Source organism: Strigops habroptila, chromosome 5, assembly GCF_004027225.2.
Source record: "Strigops habroptila isolate Jane chromosome 5, bStrHab1.2.pri, whole genome shotgun sequence".
NCBI classification, from domain to species: Eukaryota; Metazoa; Chordata; class Aves; order Psittaciformes; family Psittacidae; genus Strigops; species Strigops habroptila.
In genome coordinates this window covers 77,638,231-77,656,359 of record NC_044281.2, presented here as the reverse complement: position 1 = coordinate 77,656,359, position 18,129 = coordinate 77,638,231, and the positions used below count along the sequence as shown (strand labels likewise).

The 18,129-nt window shown below is 40.4% G+C and overlaps 1 protein-coding gene across 11 annotated transcripts in view; it reads left to right on the top strand.

The window, feature by feature from the left end:
* Positions 1 to 18,129, top strand: part of FGFR2 (fibroblast growth factor receptor 2) — an 87,673-nt gene that overhangs the window by 61,478 nt on the left and 8,066 nt on the right. For all 11 annotated transcript variants that reach the window (XM_030487368.1, XM_030487369.1, XM_030487366.1 and 8 more), the window contains 6 exons: positions 7,298 to 7,449; positions 10,996 to 11,117; positions 11,746 to 11,856; positions 12,622 to 12,812; positions 16,159 to 16,281; positions 17,632 to 17,702. In XM_030487368.1, coding sequence (XP_030343228.1) covers positions 7,298 to 7,449; positions 10,996 to 11,117; positions 11,746 to 11,856; positions 12,622 to 12,812; positions 16,159 to 16,281; positions 17,632 to 17,702 — 770 coding nt within the window. The remainder of the gene's footprint in view (positions 1 to 7,297; positions 7,450 to 10,995; positions 11,118 to 11,745; positions 11,857 to 12,621; positions 12,813 to 16,158; positions 16,282 to 17,631; positions 17,703 to 18,129) is intronic.

Sequence of the window (18,129 nt, the reverse complement as noted above, 5' to 3'; positions counted from 1 at the left end):
CTGAATACAAAAACATCATAATGACTCAGATAAGTTGACGGCATAAAAAAATACCTCGGGTTTGGTGTGAGCTCAGTTGTGTCAGTTGGAAATGGTTCCTCAGGGGGAGAGTGTTATTTCATTGCGTGTGACAGCAGTGCCAGCCACTGCCCTCAGTTTAGTTATTTATCGTTAAATGATGCAATATGGACCTTCTCCAAAGCTATTGTTTCACAGAGGAAAAAATATTCGTCTTACAACATGCCTGTCAGATAGGATTTTATTGATGTATTTTGTTTTTCTAGATCTTCTTAGCCAAAACAGCATTTTGCTTTTAAAAGTGGGAATAATTTTTTTGAAGGGCAGTATATGTTTGAAAGTGCGAATCCTATTTCAACCCCTAAGCAAAAATTCCACTACTCTCAATTCTCCCAAGTAGTTTTTTGTTAACAGGAGTTTCTCATTGAAGGGCTTTCTGCTGCTTTCATATCTTCAGAGAGGAAAATGTAACTGCTATAAGCATTACAAGAAATCTGTATTTCTATTTTGATGATTTCACTGGTCATTTCACTAATTGCCTGTATTACCTTGTAGAGGAAGGATAAGACAAGCAATCCCTGAAGACTTACTCATCAACAGTGAAGATTCCTTAATTTTTCAGTTAGTATCTCCTTAGTCTCTAAGGCTGCAGCTATTGTTTAGTTTCTGTGTTTTTTTACAGCTGGTTTTGGATATCAGAATTGTTGTCAAAAATCAAGAAATATCAAAAATAATCCAGGAGATGTTTTATTTCATGGGTGTGTGTTTCTGGATTATTCAACTCTGTTTGTTTTGCTGTACTGCCAGGTTTACTTTTTGTTTTGGTTTATTTGTATTTCAGAGGTCTGTATTTAAAGCCTGCTGGGGTTTTGTCACTGAACCTTTGTTTATCTGTTGATCATAGAAGGTTCTCCCTTGCCTTTGTGCTGTGTGTGTGAGGAATAGAGAAAGTGGCTGAGTTGTTGAGAGGATGGGGGAGATGCTCACGGCAGGTAAACTGTGAGCTGGGCAGAAATCTGGGGCTGGCCGATGGGATTTGTTGGAATTCCAGAGAAATGAGGCCATAGATTGGGGAATTCTTGATATTGTTTTCAAAGCTTTCTGCTGCTGGGTCAAGCTCCCTAAGGATCTGGATATGAAAATAATCCTGGTTCACAAAGAGGAATTTGCATGAGTGTGATGCCATCTTGTATAAGCAGGAGAAGAGTCTTGCTGAGTAACATATGGTTTGGTTTGCAGGACTAGATTCTCGTACACTATTTTGTCTGAGCTACTACAGGATTTTATCATTCCCCACATGCAGGCATTTTTTTTTTCCCTGCCAAAATGCAGTTCTTTTCACGTTTATAGAAAAGGTCATGATGAAGTCAGGATTTATCAGTTTCCTCCCGCTACAATCCTCAGCCTCACTAGATCTGGTACTTGGTTGTCGAAATAGAAACTGCTTACAGGGAAATCCAGCAAGCAGTTCCTCCTCTTTACATAAAAGCAGAGAGGTGCAGTGCTCTGTTGGTATTAGCCATGTTCTGCATAGAAGTACCAGCTTGCGAGGGAGGAGGAAGGAATATTTGTAGGATTGAACATCACAAGCTGATTTGCAGTATGGGCTTCAAAAGACAGGGTCACTGAACCAAAAGGTAAAGAATAGCCTTTAGTAGGATATACATCTACTTTGTAGAACTTATTTTTCTTTTCTCAAATAACTATAATTCAAAAAGACAAAAAGGCAGTCTCTGGTGACTTGCCCAGTCAAAGTCAAGTATGAGTGTGTGTCATCACTAGAGCATTTCATTAGTGCTATCACAGTTAATCTGTCAAATATGGACCCCCTTGACTTGGGTGTACATATGTGTCTTAAATAGGGAGGAATGATTTCTGATGCTTAGTATTTTAAATACATTCCCATCAATTTGTATCTACTGTCATTATTGAGTCTAAGCCTTCATAGAGATATAGTGAGTGCCTTTGTGATGAACAAAGACTGATTGGTTTAAAACAAGACTTAAGCTCACACAGAAAATAGCTATTTCAAAATGATGATATCAGCTGGAACCTGTAAAAAAGAAAAGTGATCTGGAACAAGTGAAGTAACATGGTATTTCACACAGTATTGAGTTTTACAAAGATAATTCATTTTAAGGAATAGACTCTGAACTACAAAGATTAATACACAACTGTCAGTAGGATGGTTGCAAGGAATTTACCTTAATACCTACTTTAGTTTCTTGCTTTATCCTTGGATTTCTCTATATGGAAACCACTGACTTGCTCAGGAGTACTCATTCGTTATGTTGTTGCAGTATAAGTGTTTCAAAAGGAGCGCTTTTGATGAAGGGGTGATGATGTGTGCTTTAAATGTCAGTACCTAACACTAGGAATCCTCAGTTTTGTGTAGTGCGTTTAACCTTCTATTTTCCTAGATCTAGGCACTTAGATGGACTGATTTCTACCAACAGCTAATAGCGTTACTTACTAATTATATTTATATACATATATGCATATGACTTCAAATTAACTTTTATAGCAGAGCCTTCAAAAAGACTGACAATTATATGAAATCACTGCATGGCTGCTAAAATCTCACAGCATGAGTGCCAGAACTGACAGATCTAGGCTTCGGGACATGGTATAAATCATCAGTAGAGGAAAACACCCTTCATAATCAATTACAGACAATTACACACTGCTCTGCAGCTGATTTTGCCACATGGCATTTAAAGATTCCAGCAAAGATTTGTTTGTTTTAAATGCTCCACTGCTTAGAAATGCTTGTAAAGCATTAACTTAGAGCTGATTAAATACAGTGTGTTGGCCAAAGGAAAAATACATTGGGGATATAATCATGCATTGGTCCATAATGTTTGGACACAGCGGGATTTTCTTTCTCAAGTGCAGATCTGGGGCAGATCTGGGGCTAAAGGCCTGTCTGAGGCTGGTACTTTCATAGATTCTGGCCTCCTAAAAGCAGAAGGGAAGTACACAAAGAATATTTTATGGTGGAGATCTACATTTCTGTTGAGGTTGAGGTCCTTTTCAGTGTTTGCTTAAGTCAAGCCGACTTCTGCCTTACTTGCTTTAATTAAGCACTCAAAATAGCTCCTTATTGTAGTATTACCACTTAAAACAGGTGTCACCAACACACCGAGTAGACCTTGAAGAAGTCTAATTCACCTATGTCAGATGCCCTTCCTTGCTTCTCTGCCCTGGCTTGGCCTTGTTCCTTTGTCTCTGAGAAGTGATAAAGGTGGTGAGCTGGGTGACTGCCCAGAAGTTCATGCATTTTGACTAGATATCCAGCTGCTGCTTCTTGGCATCTGGTAGACTCCAAAGTGGCCCTGGAGTTTGTATATTGGCCATGTACGATTACAGGCTTGTGGTAAAAGCTCACTGTGGCTTCTATTAGGCCTGTGTCCAATGTACCTTGAGTCTTTGCATAACTGAAAGCAAAAAGAGCATCCACATACTCGAAGGCAACACCACATGCTGAAACGTGGGGTTCATGCCAGGAGTGTCACTGGTTCTTGAACCTGCATGGTGGGAGGTTGGCGAGCAGTGCTGCAAGTAGCAAGGTAGAAAAAGGCTTTCTATATGCTCTTACTTAAATGTATACATTAAAGTTGACCATGTCTACTGACCTTGGAGTAGGTGGGGTTTTCCTTATTGTTTGATAGTGCACTCTAAGGCAACGAAAGAAGATGCTTAAGGGATGAGTTCAAAGGTTAATTCTTGACTACTGCAGAAAAGTTGTAAGGCCATTTTGAAGCAGAAAATCTTCTCCAATCACAGGCCAGCCTGGGTTGGCTTCATCTTTTCTGGAGCAGATTTTTATAGCCCTTGAGCACCTGTAACTCCTTGTACTGCTCCAGTTAATCAGAAGAATATTCCCTGGGAGTACAGTCCATTTTTCTTCTCCCAGACAGTGAGTAAGTAGTTCCTCTGGATTTCTCATCATTCCTATCCACGTTAATGCACTCTGGTTACCTACAGCATCTCTGGCCAATCGTGCAGTTATTGTGTGAAGTAAACATGTGCATTAGTGTTAAAAGGGAAACTGGCAGAGTCTTTCATCTGTTTTTTCTATACATTATTCCTATTTAACTTCTGTGTTTAAAATGCATCACCAGCGTATTTCTGTTTATTGCAAGTTTACATTTATAGGTTTTAATCATGCTAAGATTGCTGAATTCTAGCATAAGAGCTAGGGAAAAGATGAAACTCTGGCAGAGAACTGAACAGTGTCTAATACAAATATTGCATTCATGAAAAAAAAGACCTCAGAACATTTTGGGCCATTTCTGATACGTAAGGGATATCTAACTTCGGCAGTTTCACTTCCATGCCTGCCTGATGTCCCATGAAGACAGTGGCTATAATGACAAAGAAAGGCAAGGAAAGAAAGTGAATAAATACAGGAGAATCAAGACTTGAATAAAGGTCTTGGTAGAATGGCTGGAGAATACTGGGTGGATTTTGGAAATGTGGGGGAAGTGGTCACAGAGTATTAGTAGGTTTGTAGTGGGAGATGGTAAAAGTGGAATCCAGAAATAACAGAAAAATGAAATTCAGGGGAACTCAAGGGGGACAGAGGAGTTGCCACATTCTTTGTGGACATTTGCACATCTTGTAGTGCTGAGCTGGTTCATTTCATGAAACATCGTTTTTAAACCATAATGAAAATAAGCAGAACTATAAGCAAAAGCCTGATTCCAGCCCTGGTTCTCATGCTGGCTTGCCATAATGCTCCAGCAGATGTGTTCCCCTCTGTAGACTGGGCACGGCATCATCTCTCTCTTGGTCTCTGCTCAGCATTCATTTACTGATTTATTTAGAGCTATGTAGTCTGCCTTAAGAGTAGTTTTCTGTTTGTATCCCAAGTGGTCACTGTATCTAGTATCTTAATGTGCCAGGTACTTACATTTGCTCAAAATAAATATTAACATTAAAGATGGTAGGGTGAATGAGTCCATCTTTCTTTTAAATGGTAGCCTAATTTGTGCAGTTATACTCTCTTGCTCCATAGACACCACATCCTGTGTGCAGAAGCTGGAGCTTCTGATGTCAGGAAAGGTCTGTCAGCTGCAATACTGGTTATCAAGGCTAATTTTTTGATAGCAATCCTGAACACTTCTTTCCTTATGAAACCTCTTTCCAGTCTTAATCTCTGGTCTTAGAAAAAGGTGTCAAGAAACCAAACCCATTTGATGAGGTGGGTTTGAGGACATCTTCCTGCAAAAAGACCTCTTAAGCAAAAAAAAGTGGTCAAGAGTTATGATGAGAAATCTGTTTGAGAGCATTAGCCGTGTCTTGTCAAAATATGTTGCATAAGAGCATGGCTTGAAAAAGCCTTTCAGCCCCATTCTGAGGAGCTTAAGTAATTCTGTGGGCTGAGGTGCTGTAATTGTTAATTTGGCTTAGTATAAGGAAGCAGTAATAATGGACTTCTCAGGTGTCATGGAGACAAGAGGATTTTTGTGTTCATATCACTGTGTGTCACTGATTTGCACTTTAATGCCGTTAGGATCTATTTGCTTATAATTGCTTCTTTTTATCTAGTTATAAGATCTGTTGAACAAAATTTTAGCCTGGTGACACTTTACATAAGCAAACCTGGATTTTACATGAGCAAACCTGATGTCAAAGTTGGCTCCAGGTGAAGAAGACGGAGGTCTACAGTGGTAGTTATTCCGATGCTCTAGGCTTCCAGCTTGGGCAGGGTCCCAACAATGCCGGCTGAGAAGCACCTCCTGCAGCCTGATGCGAGGGTGATACCTCACTGGCACTGTGAAACAACCTGCATCCCGCTTTGGCCACCAGATTTGGGCTTGGCCAAGACTTTCATGGCCTGAAGAGAGAAGCAGGATTCACACTTAAAAGAGGGGAAGACTGTCAACACAAGCATTTTTGTTTTGTGTTCGTATTCACTTGAAACTCTGAGGTCAGCAGACAGCAGGTTGCTGCTTGCAGGTTTGGGGAAAGAGCCTTATGGAAGATTCACACCAAAACAAGTTTTGTTACATGGATGGAAGAGCTGCCTCCTTTTTCAAAGCAGTTATCATTAAGTGCCTTTGCTCTAAGGAAAATGTTGAGACCCATGGGAAACGGTACTCCGAAGTGAATTACATTTCAAAGCATTGGACATTAAATTATTCTCAGGAGCTCTTCTCCACATTGCCTGCAGAATCTTTAATTAAGAATGTAGTTAACTGAAAACTTGAGTGTCCCCCACTTATTGTGATAACTTTTTTATGCTTTCAATATAGAATGCTTAGAAAATATAGAATCACAGAATCATTTAGGTTTGAAAAGACCTTTGAGGTCATCAAGTCCTAACATAAACCCTACACTGCCAAGTCCACCATTAAACCATGTCCCTAAGCACCACATCTGCATGTCTTTTAGATAGCTCCAGCGCTGGTGACTCCACCACTTCCCTGGGCAGCCTGTTCCAATGCTTTTGATAACCCTTTTGATGAATGTTATTTTTCCTAATACCCAGTTCAAACCTTCCCTGGTGCAACTTGAAGCTGTTTCTTCTTGTCCTATCACTTGCTAATTGGGAAAAATACAACACCCACCTCACTACAACCTCCTTTCAGGTAGTTGTAGAGAGGAATAAAGTCCCCCCTGAGCCTTCTCTTCTCCGGACTAAATGCTCCCAGTTCCCTCAGCTGTTCTTCATCACATTTGTGCTCCAGATTCTTCACCAACTTTGCTGCCCTTCTCTGATGAAAAATATAGGAGCCTTTGCAAAAATACTGGTTTTAATAAAAAATCCAAAATTTCAATTTATTATTAACACACAAAAATAATAAATTGTGTGCTGATTGGGGAAGAGAAATGGTGACATAGACAAGTGGAAGCAAGTGCAAGAAGAGAGCTTATTGGTAACCTCTGCTCACAATGTAAGCTGCCCACATAGGCATCTGAGAGTGGCAATGAAAATACTCTCTGTTGATTAAATATACATTAATTTGATTTAAAAAAAAAAGAGGGAAAAAATATTTGTCTTCAGAGCGTATCTTCAGAGAATATTTAAAACTTACATGGTTTTTGACCTATAGGGCAGACACAGCCTTGGCAGCAATTGGAGTTGTTACTGTGCTTAGAGGGGAGGGAAAATATGTGAGAATAGTGCACTAGAAACAAGACTGTAGGTTCAGCCACTTCGTAACACCACTGTTCTGAGCTGGCTTGGTTATCAGGCACTGCTGGTTTTCAGATTTTGGGTCAGAATTACATCTCTGCCTTTCTTTTTTTGCATCTTGTATTACAACAACAGGTGTCAGCCGACTCGAGCTCCTCCATGAATTCCAACACGCCTCTGGTGAGGATAACCACTCGCCTCTCCTCTACTGCTGATGCTCCCATGCTGGCAGGAGTCTCTGAATACGAATTGCCAGAAGACCCAAAGTGGGAGTTTCCAAGAGATAAGTATGTAGCCTGTTTCTCTTAGCACTACCTATGCACATCTGAAGAACATGACATGTAATGTGTCCTTTTAACTCAAGAAACCCTGGGAAATCTCAATTACCCAAAACTCCTGAAGATCAAGATCTAATTCAATTATCTGAAGTCAGTTTGTTTAAATAGAAACTCAATTTTCTCTGCCTGTTGTTCTGATTTTACTTTCAGATTTCTTGTAGGTTTTCAGATACTCTGCTAAATACATCTCCTCTATCAGGAAAAGAGTGAATCTGAAATGCTATCTCAAAATATATATTATCAAGACTGGGAGACATACAAGCATTGGTGAAGGGCAGTCAAGATTTCCCCAAGCAATACCTCTGTATATTAAACCAATGTTCTTCAGTTATTTCTAAGTTAATATTTATAGAGCAGGAAATACAATATTGTGTAGGAGGTAAAGTCTAAAATATGGCATTAGACAATCTTTTTCTGTCAGGACTCTGGGTAGGATTTGTTTTGATTTTGTATTAGCCTGTATTAATGGAAATGATGGTTTTTGATTTGGGGGGACATTTTGCATATTGTGTGCATATATGTACAACTTCTGTGGCTTAAAGATATTAGGTTTCAAGGAGAGCATACTGAATTTTGATCTATGCAAATTGTTGTGGCTACATAATATTTTCTTCAAAGTCTGTTGACTAACATGCAAAATGAGCTTCCGAATAATTTAAAGCTGTAACCGTATTTTTTAATATAAAGAAGACATGTAAAAGAGATAATATTAATACAGGTAGAACCATGATTATATATTAAAGTTAATACTAACTTTAAGAAGCCTTTAGGTGGCATTGAGAAAATAACGCCTTTTATCATGAACGGTTCTCTTTGAAAGTTCAGGGTTGTAACTTTTGGATAGAAGAGCTGTAATTCTGAACCTTCTGACAACTGTTCTGGAAATTATTTTAATGATGTAGCTGCAAAGTAGTGTAAAATGCTGTAATTGCCACCTGCAGTATTCTAGTCAACAGTGGGGGCCTGTATATGTGCTTCTGTCAGCCCATACCCTGTGGGGATACACTAAATGCGGAAAATTTTAGAGTGCTAAACATTTAAAACCAGCATTCAGCACAAATGTCGGTGGAGCAGATTTGCAATGAAAGGAGGCTATTTAGAGGCAGTTTATTAGGTTGGGGGGCAGGAGGCACACAATGAGGGGTTTGTTACTTTAGTCCTAGCAGGGCAATAGCACATAAATTAACCAGTTTCCAATGCAAATGTTTGTTCTCTGCCAAGATCCTAAATTCAATTTTAGTTCTGGAGTGACCTCAGCATAGCATACGCTGCCCTTCAGTCTTTGCACCTTTTAAAACTCGCGTTTGCTTTAGAAACCAATCCAAAACAGCTCGAGGAATTCTAACTGAGGCAAAGACCGCATCTGACAAGGAGTCAGCGGGCTGCCCTCCCGAGGAGCCACCTCTCACTTCTGACTTGTGCCCAAGTAGATAAGCGGGGTTTTCAAACTGCTCAGCCTTGGTTTAACACTCTTCTGTGGATGATACGACAACCTCTCCCTATATTTCACGGGGGAAGACAGAAGTCCATGCTTTAAGAATGAGTCCCTACATACCCTGTATCTGTGAATCTTGCTTTTGAGCATGAAAAGCCAATCCTGAAGTTCTCTGTTATGAAAATGCTTATCTGAATCTGGCCCCTCCTCTGGATAACATTAGCAGCACCAAACTCATCAACTGCCCTTCCTGATTTCTGCTATGGCACTGCTTCTGGATGTTAGATGATACTCTCTGCAAGTAAAGGAGCCCAAATCTGGACCTTAAGCATTTAGACTGGAACAAAAAAGATTTTGCCCAGAGGCTTTGAAGTTTCTTTTTCATTTTATCTCTTTATCCTCATAAATTTGAGATTGACATCTCTGTGTCTGTCTGTTACAGCTGAGCAGGTTTTGCAAGCAGGTATATGCTCTGCTAAATACCCTTTGCACAGCACACTTAGTAACTGCTCCTTTTAAAAGGTTTCTGATATGGATACTGTGATTATAGCCAAGTTTCAGTTTCCCCCAGTCTCTGCTTCCCGCTTTCTGAGCGTAACCCAGGTGCTTGCAGGCAGGAGGCATCTTCTGTTACCTTCCTAAATGACACTTGTGGCAGCAAAGACCCTGCAGCCAAGAAACAGCCTCTGTGCTAGACCCAGCTGTGCGTAAATGAAGCGTCATGTCTCGCTCCTTAAAGGATCAAAGGAATGCGTGAGGATGTTGGATCTTGTAGTGGCTGAGGAGGTCATAGAGAACATGGCTCGTAGGGGATGCTTGGATGTGCCAAGTGCTTTGTGCCATGGAGGTGCTGCTGGGCAGGGAGAGCATCGCCTCTGCATGCACAGTGGGACTTGCAGCAGAGAGTGGAGCCAGCGACTATGGCGGCTCTTGGCAGCCATTCAAGACACAGGAGCATCAGCATCACGGGAGCCTTTACCCAGTCCTTCACAACAGTAACCCTTCCTGAGCTTTCACCACATGCTTGTCACCAGCCTCCTGGGGAAAGAGCCTTATGGAAAATATACCATTCACACCAGGAGGTTTGTTACGTGGATGGAAGATCTGCCTCCTTTTTCAAAGCAGTTATCATTAAGTGCCTCTGCTTTAAGGAATATATCAAGACCCATAAGAAATCATACTCTAAAGTGAAGTACATTTCAGAGCATTGGACATTAAATTATTTTTAGGACCTCTTCTCCACATTGCCTGCCACCAACCTCCTTTCTCTCACCTTCATCCTCTCTCCCTCGAGAAGGTGGCCGGGTGGCCACTTTATTGGCCATACAACAGAGAAATGGGTTTGATAATCACCTGCAACTTTGCCCAACCATGGTGTCTGATGTCTGTCCTGGCTGATTCCTCCAGTGCAAGACATCATTAGACAAATCTTCACAGCTGGCGTCCCCAGACAGAAAGCAAGAACATGAATTCTGAGCTAAAATTACTCTGCCTGAGACCATATTTGATTTTACTTTCTGTTTGCACTGTGCCATTATATCACAGGAGTTAATATTTAAAACATCCTCCTGCGTTTAATACCACCCTTTACCACACAAATCATCAGCTGCCTGAAAGCGACCACATGGCAACACGCACAAAGAAACTTTTCTTTCATCTGCTTGCGGTCAATGTGCAAAAGAAGACGACTGGCCTGGTTACAAGGACAAGGAAAAGCTCAAGAGTTGCTCGCTGCTCCTGGAGTTCTGCTGCTTTCTGAAAGCTCTGCCCCTCTGTGCTGTGTCTCCCTGCTCCAGCCTCTTATTACAAGGAGAGGGAGAGCTTAAAAGCCAGGTTTAGCAACTGATCTGCCCTTCTGAGATGCTCACTATCCCATCCCTAAGAAAACATACTGCGGCGCGCGTGAAAACTGATGCGCACACAGAGTCTCATTAGTTCCATATGATAAATGCTTCGTGCTACAGCAAGTTGCTGAAAGCTTTTTATATTTAGCCCTGGAATTTCACTGGCTGCATCCCTTAACCAGATGCTGAGTGTTAATCTCCTGTTTGCACCTCTAGGCTGACGCTGGGTAAACCCCTGGGAGAAGGTTGCTTTGGGCAAGTCGTCATGGCCGAAGCAGTGGGGATTGACAAAGACAGGCCTAAAGAAGCAGTGACTGTGGCAGTCAAGATGTTGAAAGGTAAGAAAATTGGGTGATTAGGGATCAGAATGGGTGATATGGCAGCCTTCATCCACGAAAAGTTTCTTTTGTGGCATCTGAACTCTGTCATCATGGGGGGGGTCAAAGAGCACATAGCTGACCTCAGCCTTCAGCAGTTTGGGGTGTAAATCTGTGCCCTTGACAGCCTGTTTATCTTGAGCAGTGAGTATTTAGGAGGCTGGATATGTATTAGCGTTGTGTGGGTCTCTCTGCTTTTAGTTTAGTTCATGTCAGAGGCTGTCAATATGTGTATCCCAGCCCATTCAGTCCAGGTAGTCGGTGCCTATTTATTTTGAATTTAATTATAAGGTTAGTTTGCAGGAAAGGCATAGTTATTGAAGTTTGATAGCTATGGACAGCATTTTCATGTCTGATATTACTGCTGCCTCTTAACATACAACATTAAAGAGTTGGTCAGTTCATCAAAGAGGCTGAGATTATTTTTGTTAGGACACAGCATATAACTTTGTGTAACATACAGTGTATACCGGAAAACAAATCCTGTATTCTGCATTTTGAAGCACACGTTTTGCATCAACTGGTGAGCCTTAGTGAAGTTCAGGGTGGCATGCTTAGAAAATACAAACTGAACCTATGTCCTGTACAGATGATGCTACAGAAAAAGATCTGTCTGACCTGGTGTCAGAGATGGAGATGATGAAGATGATTGGGAAGCACAAAAACATCATCAATCTCCTTGGAGCCTGTACCCAGGACGGTGAGTAGAGAAAAGAAGGTAAACCAGGACTTTCCAATAGGTCTGCAAAAGTCTCATTAATCATAATTTTTCAAGAGTTTTTAAGGAAGCAGTCATGCCGTGATGGGATTTTTAGATATTTCCTCAGCTTAGCAGCAATATTTTAACTTCTGTCTCTCATTATACTTGCAGCTTTAATATGAGAAAGGGTATTATATCATATGAAAACTCTCTAATCCCTAGCTGCAGGGGAAAAAATGACATTTTACGGGGGCTTTACCCATGCCTGTTGTTCTGAATTGTCAGTCCTGCTTTAGTGCAACTTGTATCCCATGAATTTGAAATGAGTATTTTTACTCTCTGAAGACCACAGTGTTTTTATTAAAAGCTAATTATGTCATGTAAAGTGATGCAGAATGGCATAAATCTCTGGAAATTAAAAAAATCTTAAGCACTTTCCCTTTGTTTGAGATCTCACAGCATTTTCTGATTGAAAATGCTTGCTGTTCAGTACATGGCATGATCTGGAAGGAACAGGCACTGGGTCAGGGTTTAAGTACTTTCAGACACTAATTGTAGCTCTGCCTCTATCCTGCTATGGAGCTTTGGGCCACTCATTTGGCCAGGTCTGGACCTCTGTTTTCTTTCAAGTTGTCCTTACCGGTTTCACTGTTAAACATTTATTGGTTCAGTTCATTTATTATAGAACGCTGAAAGCTTCTTCACATAAAAACATTTTACCCTTCAACCTTACTCTGGTTTTCACACGCTTCTGTTTATCCAAAGGTCCATTGTATGTGATAGTAGAATATGCTTCCAAAGGAAACCTGCGTGAGTACCTACGAGCACGCCGCCCTCCAGGGATGGAGTATTCGTTTGATATTAACAGGGTACCAGAAGAGCAGATGACATTCAAGGACTTAGTGTCATGCACCTACCAGTTGGCAAGAGGCATGGAGTATCTGGCTTCACAAAAAGTAAGTAGAACTCAGCAAATATTGCACAAAGCACATGGTGTATATTTGTTTGGCACTCTGTGAGTTTGGTTTTGTTCTCATCTCATTTACGTTGAAGAAGGGCCCTTCTCAAACAAGTTGCATAGTCCATCCTCTTGGAGTGCAGTGGGAAAATTCAAACACTTGAAGTTTTTAATCACTGTTTAACAATATTGCTAAAATGAGGCCCAGAATGGATCATTTAAAGTAAATACTGTGTACATATCTGCCATTTAAATTCATAAGCGCAGGTGGTCACTTGATTACACAAGTCACATTATTCCACCCATGGGGCAGCAGGCACCATTTGCCTTCTGTTTCCAGTCAAATCAACCAAATCGGTTCATGTAGTAATGTAAAATAAATGAGTTCAGTTACTGAGAGGTTTTACAGAATGATAATAGGCAGACTTAAGAAGACTACAAGATGCCAGGGAAGAAATTGTGAACAGAAGGGGCAAAAATAAATGGAGTGAATTAGTCACTTAAATTATGTACTTAAAACTGGTGTTTGTCAGGAGAGCAAGCTTATTGAAAGAATTTATTTATCCTGTCATGTCCCTAGACATTTATTTCTTCAACTTTTCTTTTTAACCAGTAATTTGATTAAATTATAGTTATGAAACCTTAAATAGCCCTGTAAAACTAACTCTGTAAATGTACTGTGGCTTGGTGGACAAGCAATCATGAATACCCTGCTTGGTGTTTGGACCCAGTGGCTAATCCAGAGCACCAGATATTGAAGATAAGTACTTCCTGCAAGGTGTGGAGTAGTTAGTGGGATTTATACTAATTTCCAGTCATGTTCACTCCCAAGTATGGAGCTGTTTTTAACCAAAGACCAGAGCTGAGTGTAAACATCCATTCCTGTTGTGTGGAGTCATGATTTTACTGCTTTTCTGCACTTGTAGAGGTTGTGTATGTATGTGTGTAATCTAGGTCTAATTTTGCTTTTATTCTTCTGTTTTGAAGCAGTAATTCAGAGCATAGTAGGGCAGACAGGGCAACATGCATGACACCAAGGCAGAAATCTAATGGAGTAAACATGGGCATTGTGTTATATAAAGCACCTCAGGATATCTCTTTCTAAGAGTAATGAAACATTTGCCTGGCAATGAGCCATATCCCAAGAAAATAGAACTATTTTGGAAAGAAAAAAACCCCACTTTTGATAAGCAAATCTTGAGAACAAGCATCCACCTGAGAAGCCCTGAAGTGCTGCTGTAGGACACTACCGAGAAGGTGTGAGCTTGCACACATGCACAGGGCAGAACCATTTCATCCTTGACGCAGACCCTTCACAAAAGCACTTGGTCAGCACTGCGCCAAACTCGACAGAGTGTGAGGCATTGCACAAGGCAGAGGGAAAACAAAGGCAGCACATAGTAAAGCTGTGCATTCCGGTTCTTCAGATATCCCACCACTTCTGTTTGCATTTCACTAGTTCTTTTCCCCTTAGGGATCCATTTACTGAGCTGGAATAATAAGAGAGCTGGTCTTCTCACGGTATTTCCATCATGCAGGAACTGTGAGGAGGCCAGTGTTCTTGTTATTTCAATCCAATAAATAACTCACGAGACTTCAAAAAAAAGAATTAAACATTATGTTTGGGCACCTATTTTTTGCCTTACAAAAAGTTTTTGCCTTACAAGCTATTGTACTTAGAATAATATCCCATTTCCAAAGTTGGATAGATGCTTTTTAAAACTCTTTTGGCATGCCCTTTCTAACCTTCCAGTACTATGCAAGAACCACAGAGGAGCTCCAGGAACAGGGACTGGCCCAGATCCTTACAAAGAGACAGCAAATTGTTAAAGCCAGAGGGTCAGCTATGAAACCTGCCAGATAGGAAAATCAATAAGGCACCATTCTGAAGACAGGAAGAGCCTCAGTTGCAAAAATGCAGGAAATGAGAAATATACTGACAGAAGGTGCCAGGATTTGACTCACTCGGTGTATCCACTCAGAGCTGTTACTTGCCATTTGAGATGCTCTATGGTACCCTCAGCCTGCTGTTCTTGAAAGTCTTGGGTTTGCTCCAGATCCTGTGTTATCCCTGATGTAGCCTCATCCTAGGGTATCTCAGATGATATTATGCACTTGTAGTTGGGTGACTGCATTGAGCTCCTAGTGTCTCAGAGGGTGTTCTTGTAGGGATAAGAACAGGGACAGGAAAGTAGGAAGGCTGGCCTATGTAGTTTTTGCTGATGGTAAATTAGAAGACTGATGCTGAAATCATGTACTGTTGTCTGGTCCTGTGCACATAAAGGCATTGCTGGAGCAGGTTTTTCTTGGCAGTTCCCCATGGCTAACCCAGTGAGGAGCAGAAACTTCATTTTACCCATGCAGGATAAGAGATCTCAGCAAGTTACTGTGACAGGTTATAATGCAAGAAAGAAATTGGCTCTGGTATAGTTTTTGTAGTGGTTCAGTCCAGCATGACTATGCACATGCTGAAATAAAGAGTACAACATAAAGGGTAATCCAAAATTAAGGGGAAAGATGTTTAACTTGAAAAGAAGTACAATATCTTGGGGGGAATCCAAATACATTTCTTACCATGCCATCTTGTATGAACCCTAATAAGGCTGCTTAAACACAGGAATAATACCCAGAGCAGTCACATTGTTCTTTCAGTGATAAGAATCAGTTACACAATTTCAGAATAATGCTGACATGAAGGAAAAGTCTCTGTGGAGACAGCTTTGATACTGAACCTAAAAAAAAAAACCCAAGCAAACAACCAAGCCTAGACTGTTTGGGTTTTTTTCCTTTTCGTAATTAAATTTCTATAGTCTTAGGGTTGAAGTAAATACACGCACCTTTGACAACGAGTTTAAAATTATATACTGTGGCTATGTCTCATATTAAGATCTCTTCTACTCGAAATGGTTGCACTGATCCAGACTGCCAGCTTTTAACTCTGGTGAGATGGTATAATTTAAGAGAAGCAATGTAACATTCGTTAACGGTATTTGTAATGAAAGTGCTGCAATACCTGTAATGCACGTGTAATGGAGAGTGAATCGCAAACAGCTTGGCATGGTCTGTGTCACCACCCAGTCTTTCAGCCTTAGCAAAATATAAATCTTAAATCGAGCTTTTCTAAGAGGCTTCTTAGGGCTGTTCAACCTGGAAACACCAGCTGAGAGGGTGGACTACAGTAAGACAGACAATCTTATTTCACAGGCTTTTAGTAAATGCATGGCTTTCCCACCTTTTGATTTAGGTTAAAATCTGTAAAGGAGACTTACTTACAGTGTGGAAGTAATTTAACTTTTACAGCAGTTTATTTCAGTGGGCCTTTTTTATTTCCCTTTTCTTTCTAGTGTATCCATCGAGACTTGGCTGCAAGAAATGTGTTGGTAACTGAAAATAATGTCATGAAGATAGCAGACTTTGGTTTAGCCAGAGACATCAACAATATAGATTATTATAAAAAGACTACTAATGTAAGTGGATGGTTTTCTTATCTCTGGAAACAAGCGTTTCTTTCAATGTTTCACTTAAAAACTGTGGTTGTAAACTTAATGGGCTTCTTGCACAGCAGCCTCACTTTTCATCTCAGACAGAAAACAGGGATCAAGGACATAAGTGTTTCTGTCCCCTCTTACAGTGACAGTTAGTGAAAAGATAATCAAAGAGGCTGTATGTTGTATGATTTATTAGAAATGCTAAAATGCAAGAATTGCTTTTTGTATGTCCCTGACTCCAGTCACTTGAAATAGTGGAAATACTGGCTCCTGTTGGCTCCAGCATATTTTGTACCAAGTCTAGGAGCTTGAAAAGCACTGTATGAACAGTGCTAGAAATCACCCTAATAAAAATCCTATTTATGTGTGCTAGTGCCACATACAGCTTTATGCTTTTTGCCTGTACTGATCTTGTACGAGTTATGGGGGTAGTATCAAAGTGGGGCTAGAGGCTGAGAAAATAGGTTTTTACTCCCTGCTCTGTCACCATTTTGCTGTTTACCTTGTACCAGATCAAGAAGATAGAACGTTTCAGAGGTAGTTATTGATGCCTAGTTTGAACAGCTTACACCTCCTTCCCAGGGAATCTCTTAAGATCTGATGAACTACACTTGGGTTTTGATGACAGCTTTGCAGTTCTACAGGCTTTAATATTTTGTATAAATATTTATTATTGTTAACAGTCATGTTAAGTGGCTTATCTCTCAAAATAAAGCACCAAGTAATTAATGACATTTAAACGGTAATATCTGCCTGCTTCTAAAAGAGAGAGCAATCAGGTGTAGATACATCAGTTCTGGAGGGAGTTGAACCTTCTTCATATCAAATGTAGTGCAGTTCTTGGGCTCTGGGCAGAGCAGACTCTGTGCAAAGCAACAAGCAGTTGTGACTGAGATTTGGGTCACTGCAAAAGGTGGAAGACAACCCCCAAATTCTTAGGTTTAGTGATCAACTCATTTTTGCAGGCAGGCCTATTTTTCAGAAGATTATTTATTGGGGTTTTTTTTGTCTCTAAAGAGCCATGGTTTAATTTTTAATTTTGATCTGTTTCTTGTATGGTTCTCCTAGCAAGCAATCTGGGAACTTTTTGGGGAGCCCTCAATGCTTTTACTTTCATCTTCGGTGATTATATCCATTTTCCTTCACGCTCTCCCTGCTTACCCCATGTTACTTCTCTCCCCTCAAAATTTAGAAGGTAAATTCTGTGCTGGTTTGCATTAACAGACTGTTCTCTAAGAACTGATTAATCTTTTAGAAAAATTGGTGCTGAAACCATCGTGTAAATTGCTGCTGTTTTAATTTTTTTTCCCTTTCCCTCCCAACTTACAGGGACGGCTTCCAGTAAAGTGGATGGCTCCAGAAGCTCTGTTTGACAGAGTTTACACGCATCAAAGTGATGTGTGAGTGGCCTTATTTGAGTGGGATTTTGGAGGGTGGAAGGAGGGTTGTTTTGTTTTTCATTTGTGAAAGTTTGGGTTATTTTTAGTGTATTTTACTGTTGTCCTTTAGCTTTAAGTGTTTTCATTCTTTTTCACATATTAATAGATGGAGCAGGACTTGCCCTTAGAAAGTGAGGATTTTATGGTAGACTGCTAACCAGTGCTCTGTTACTAATCTGCCCAGCTTCAAAGCACATGAAAGGTGGAAAATGCTAACCTCCTTCTGTCAGTGCGGAAGTTTCCCCCCTTGAACTTATTTACGGATGTGCAGCTACAAAGAGTCTATCTAATTTGCTTGGCTTTTGACATACTCTGGACTTCCTTCAGGTTAAAAAACATGAGAGAAAAGAAAGAAAGAAAAAGTTCTTATAAAAATTTGTGCTAAGTT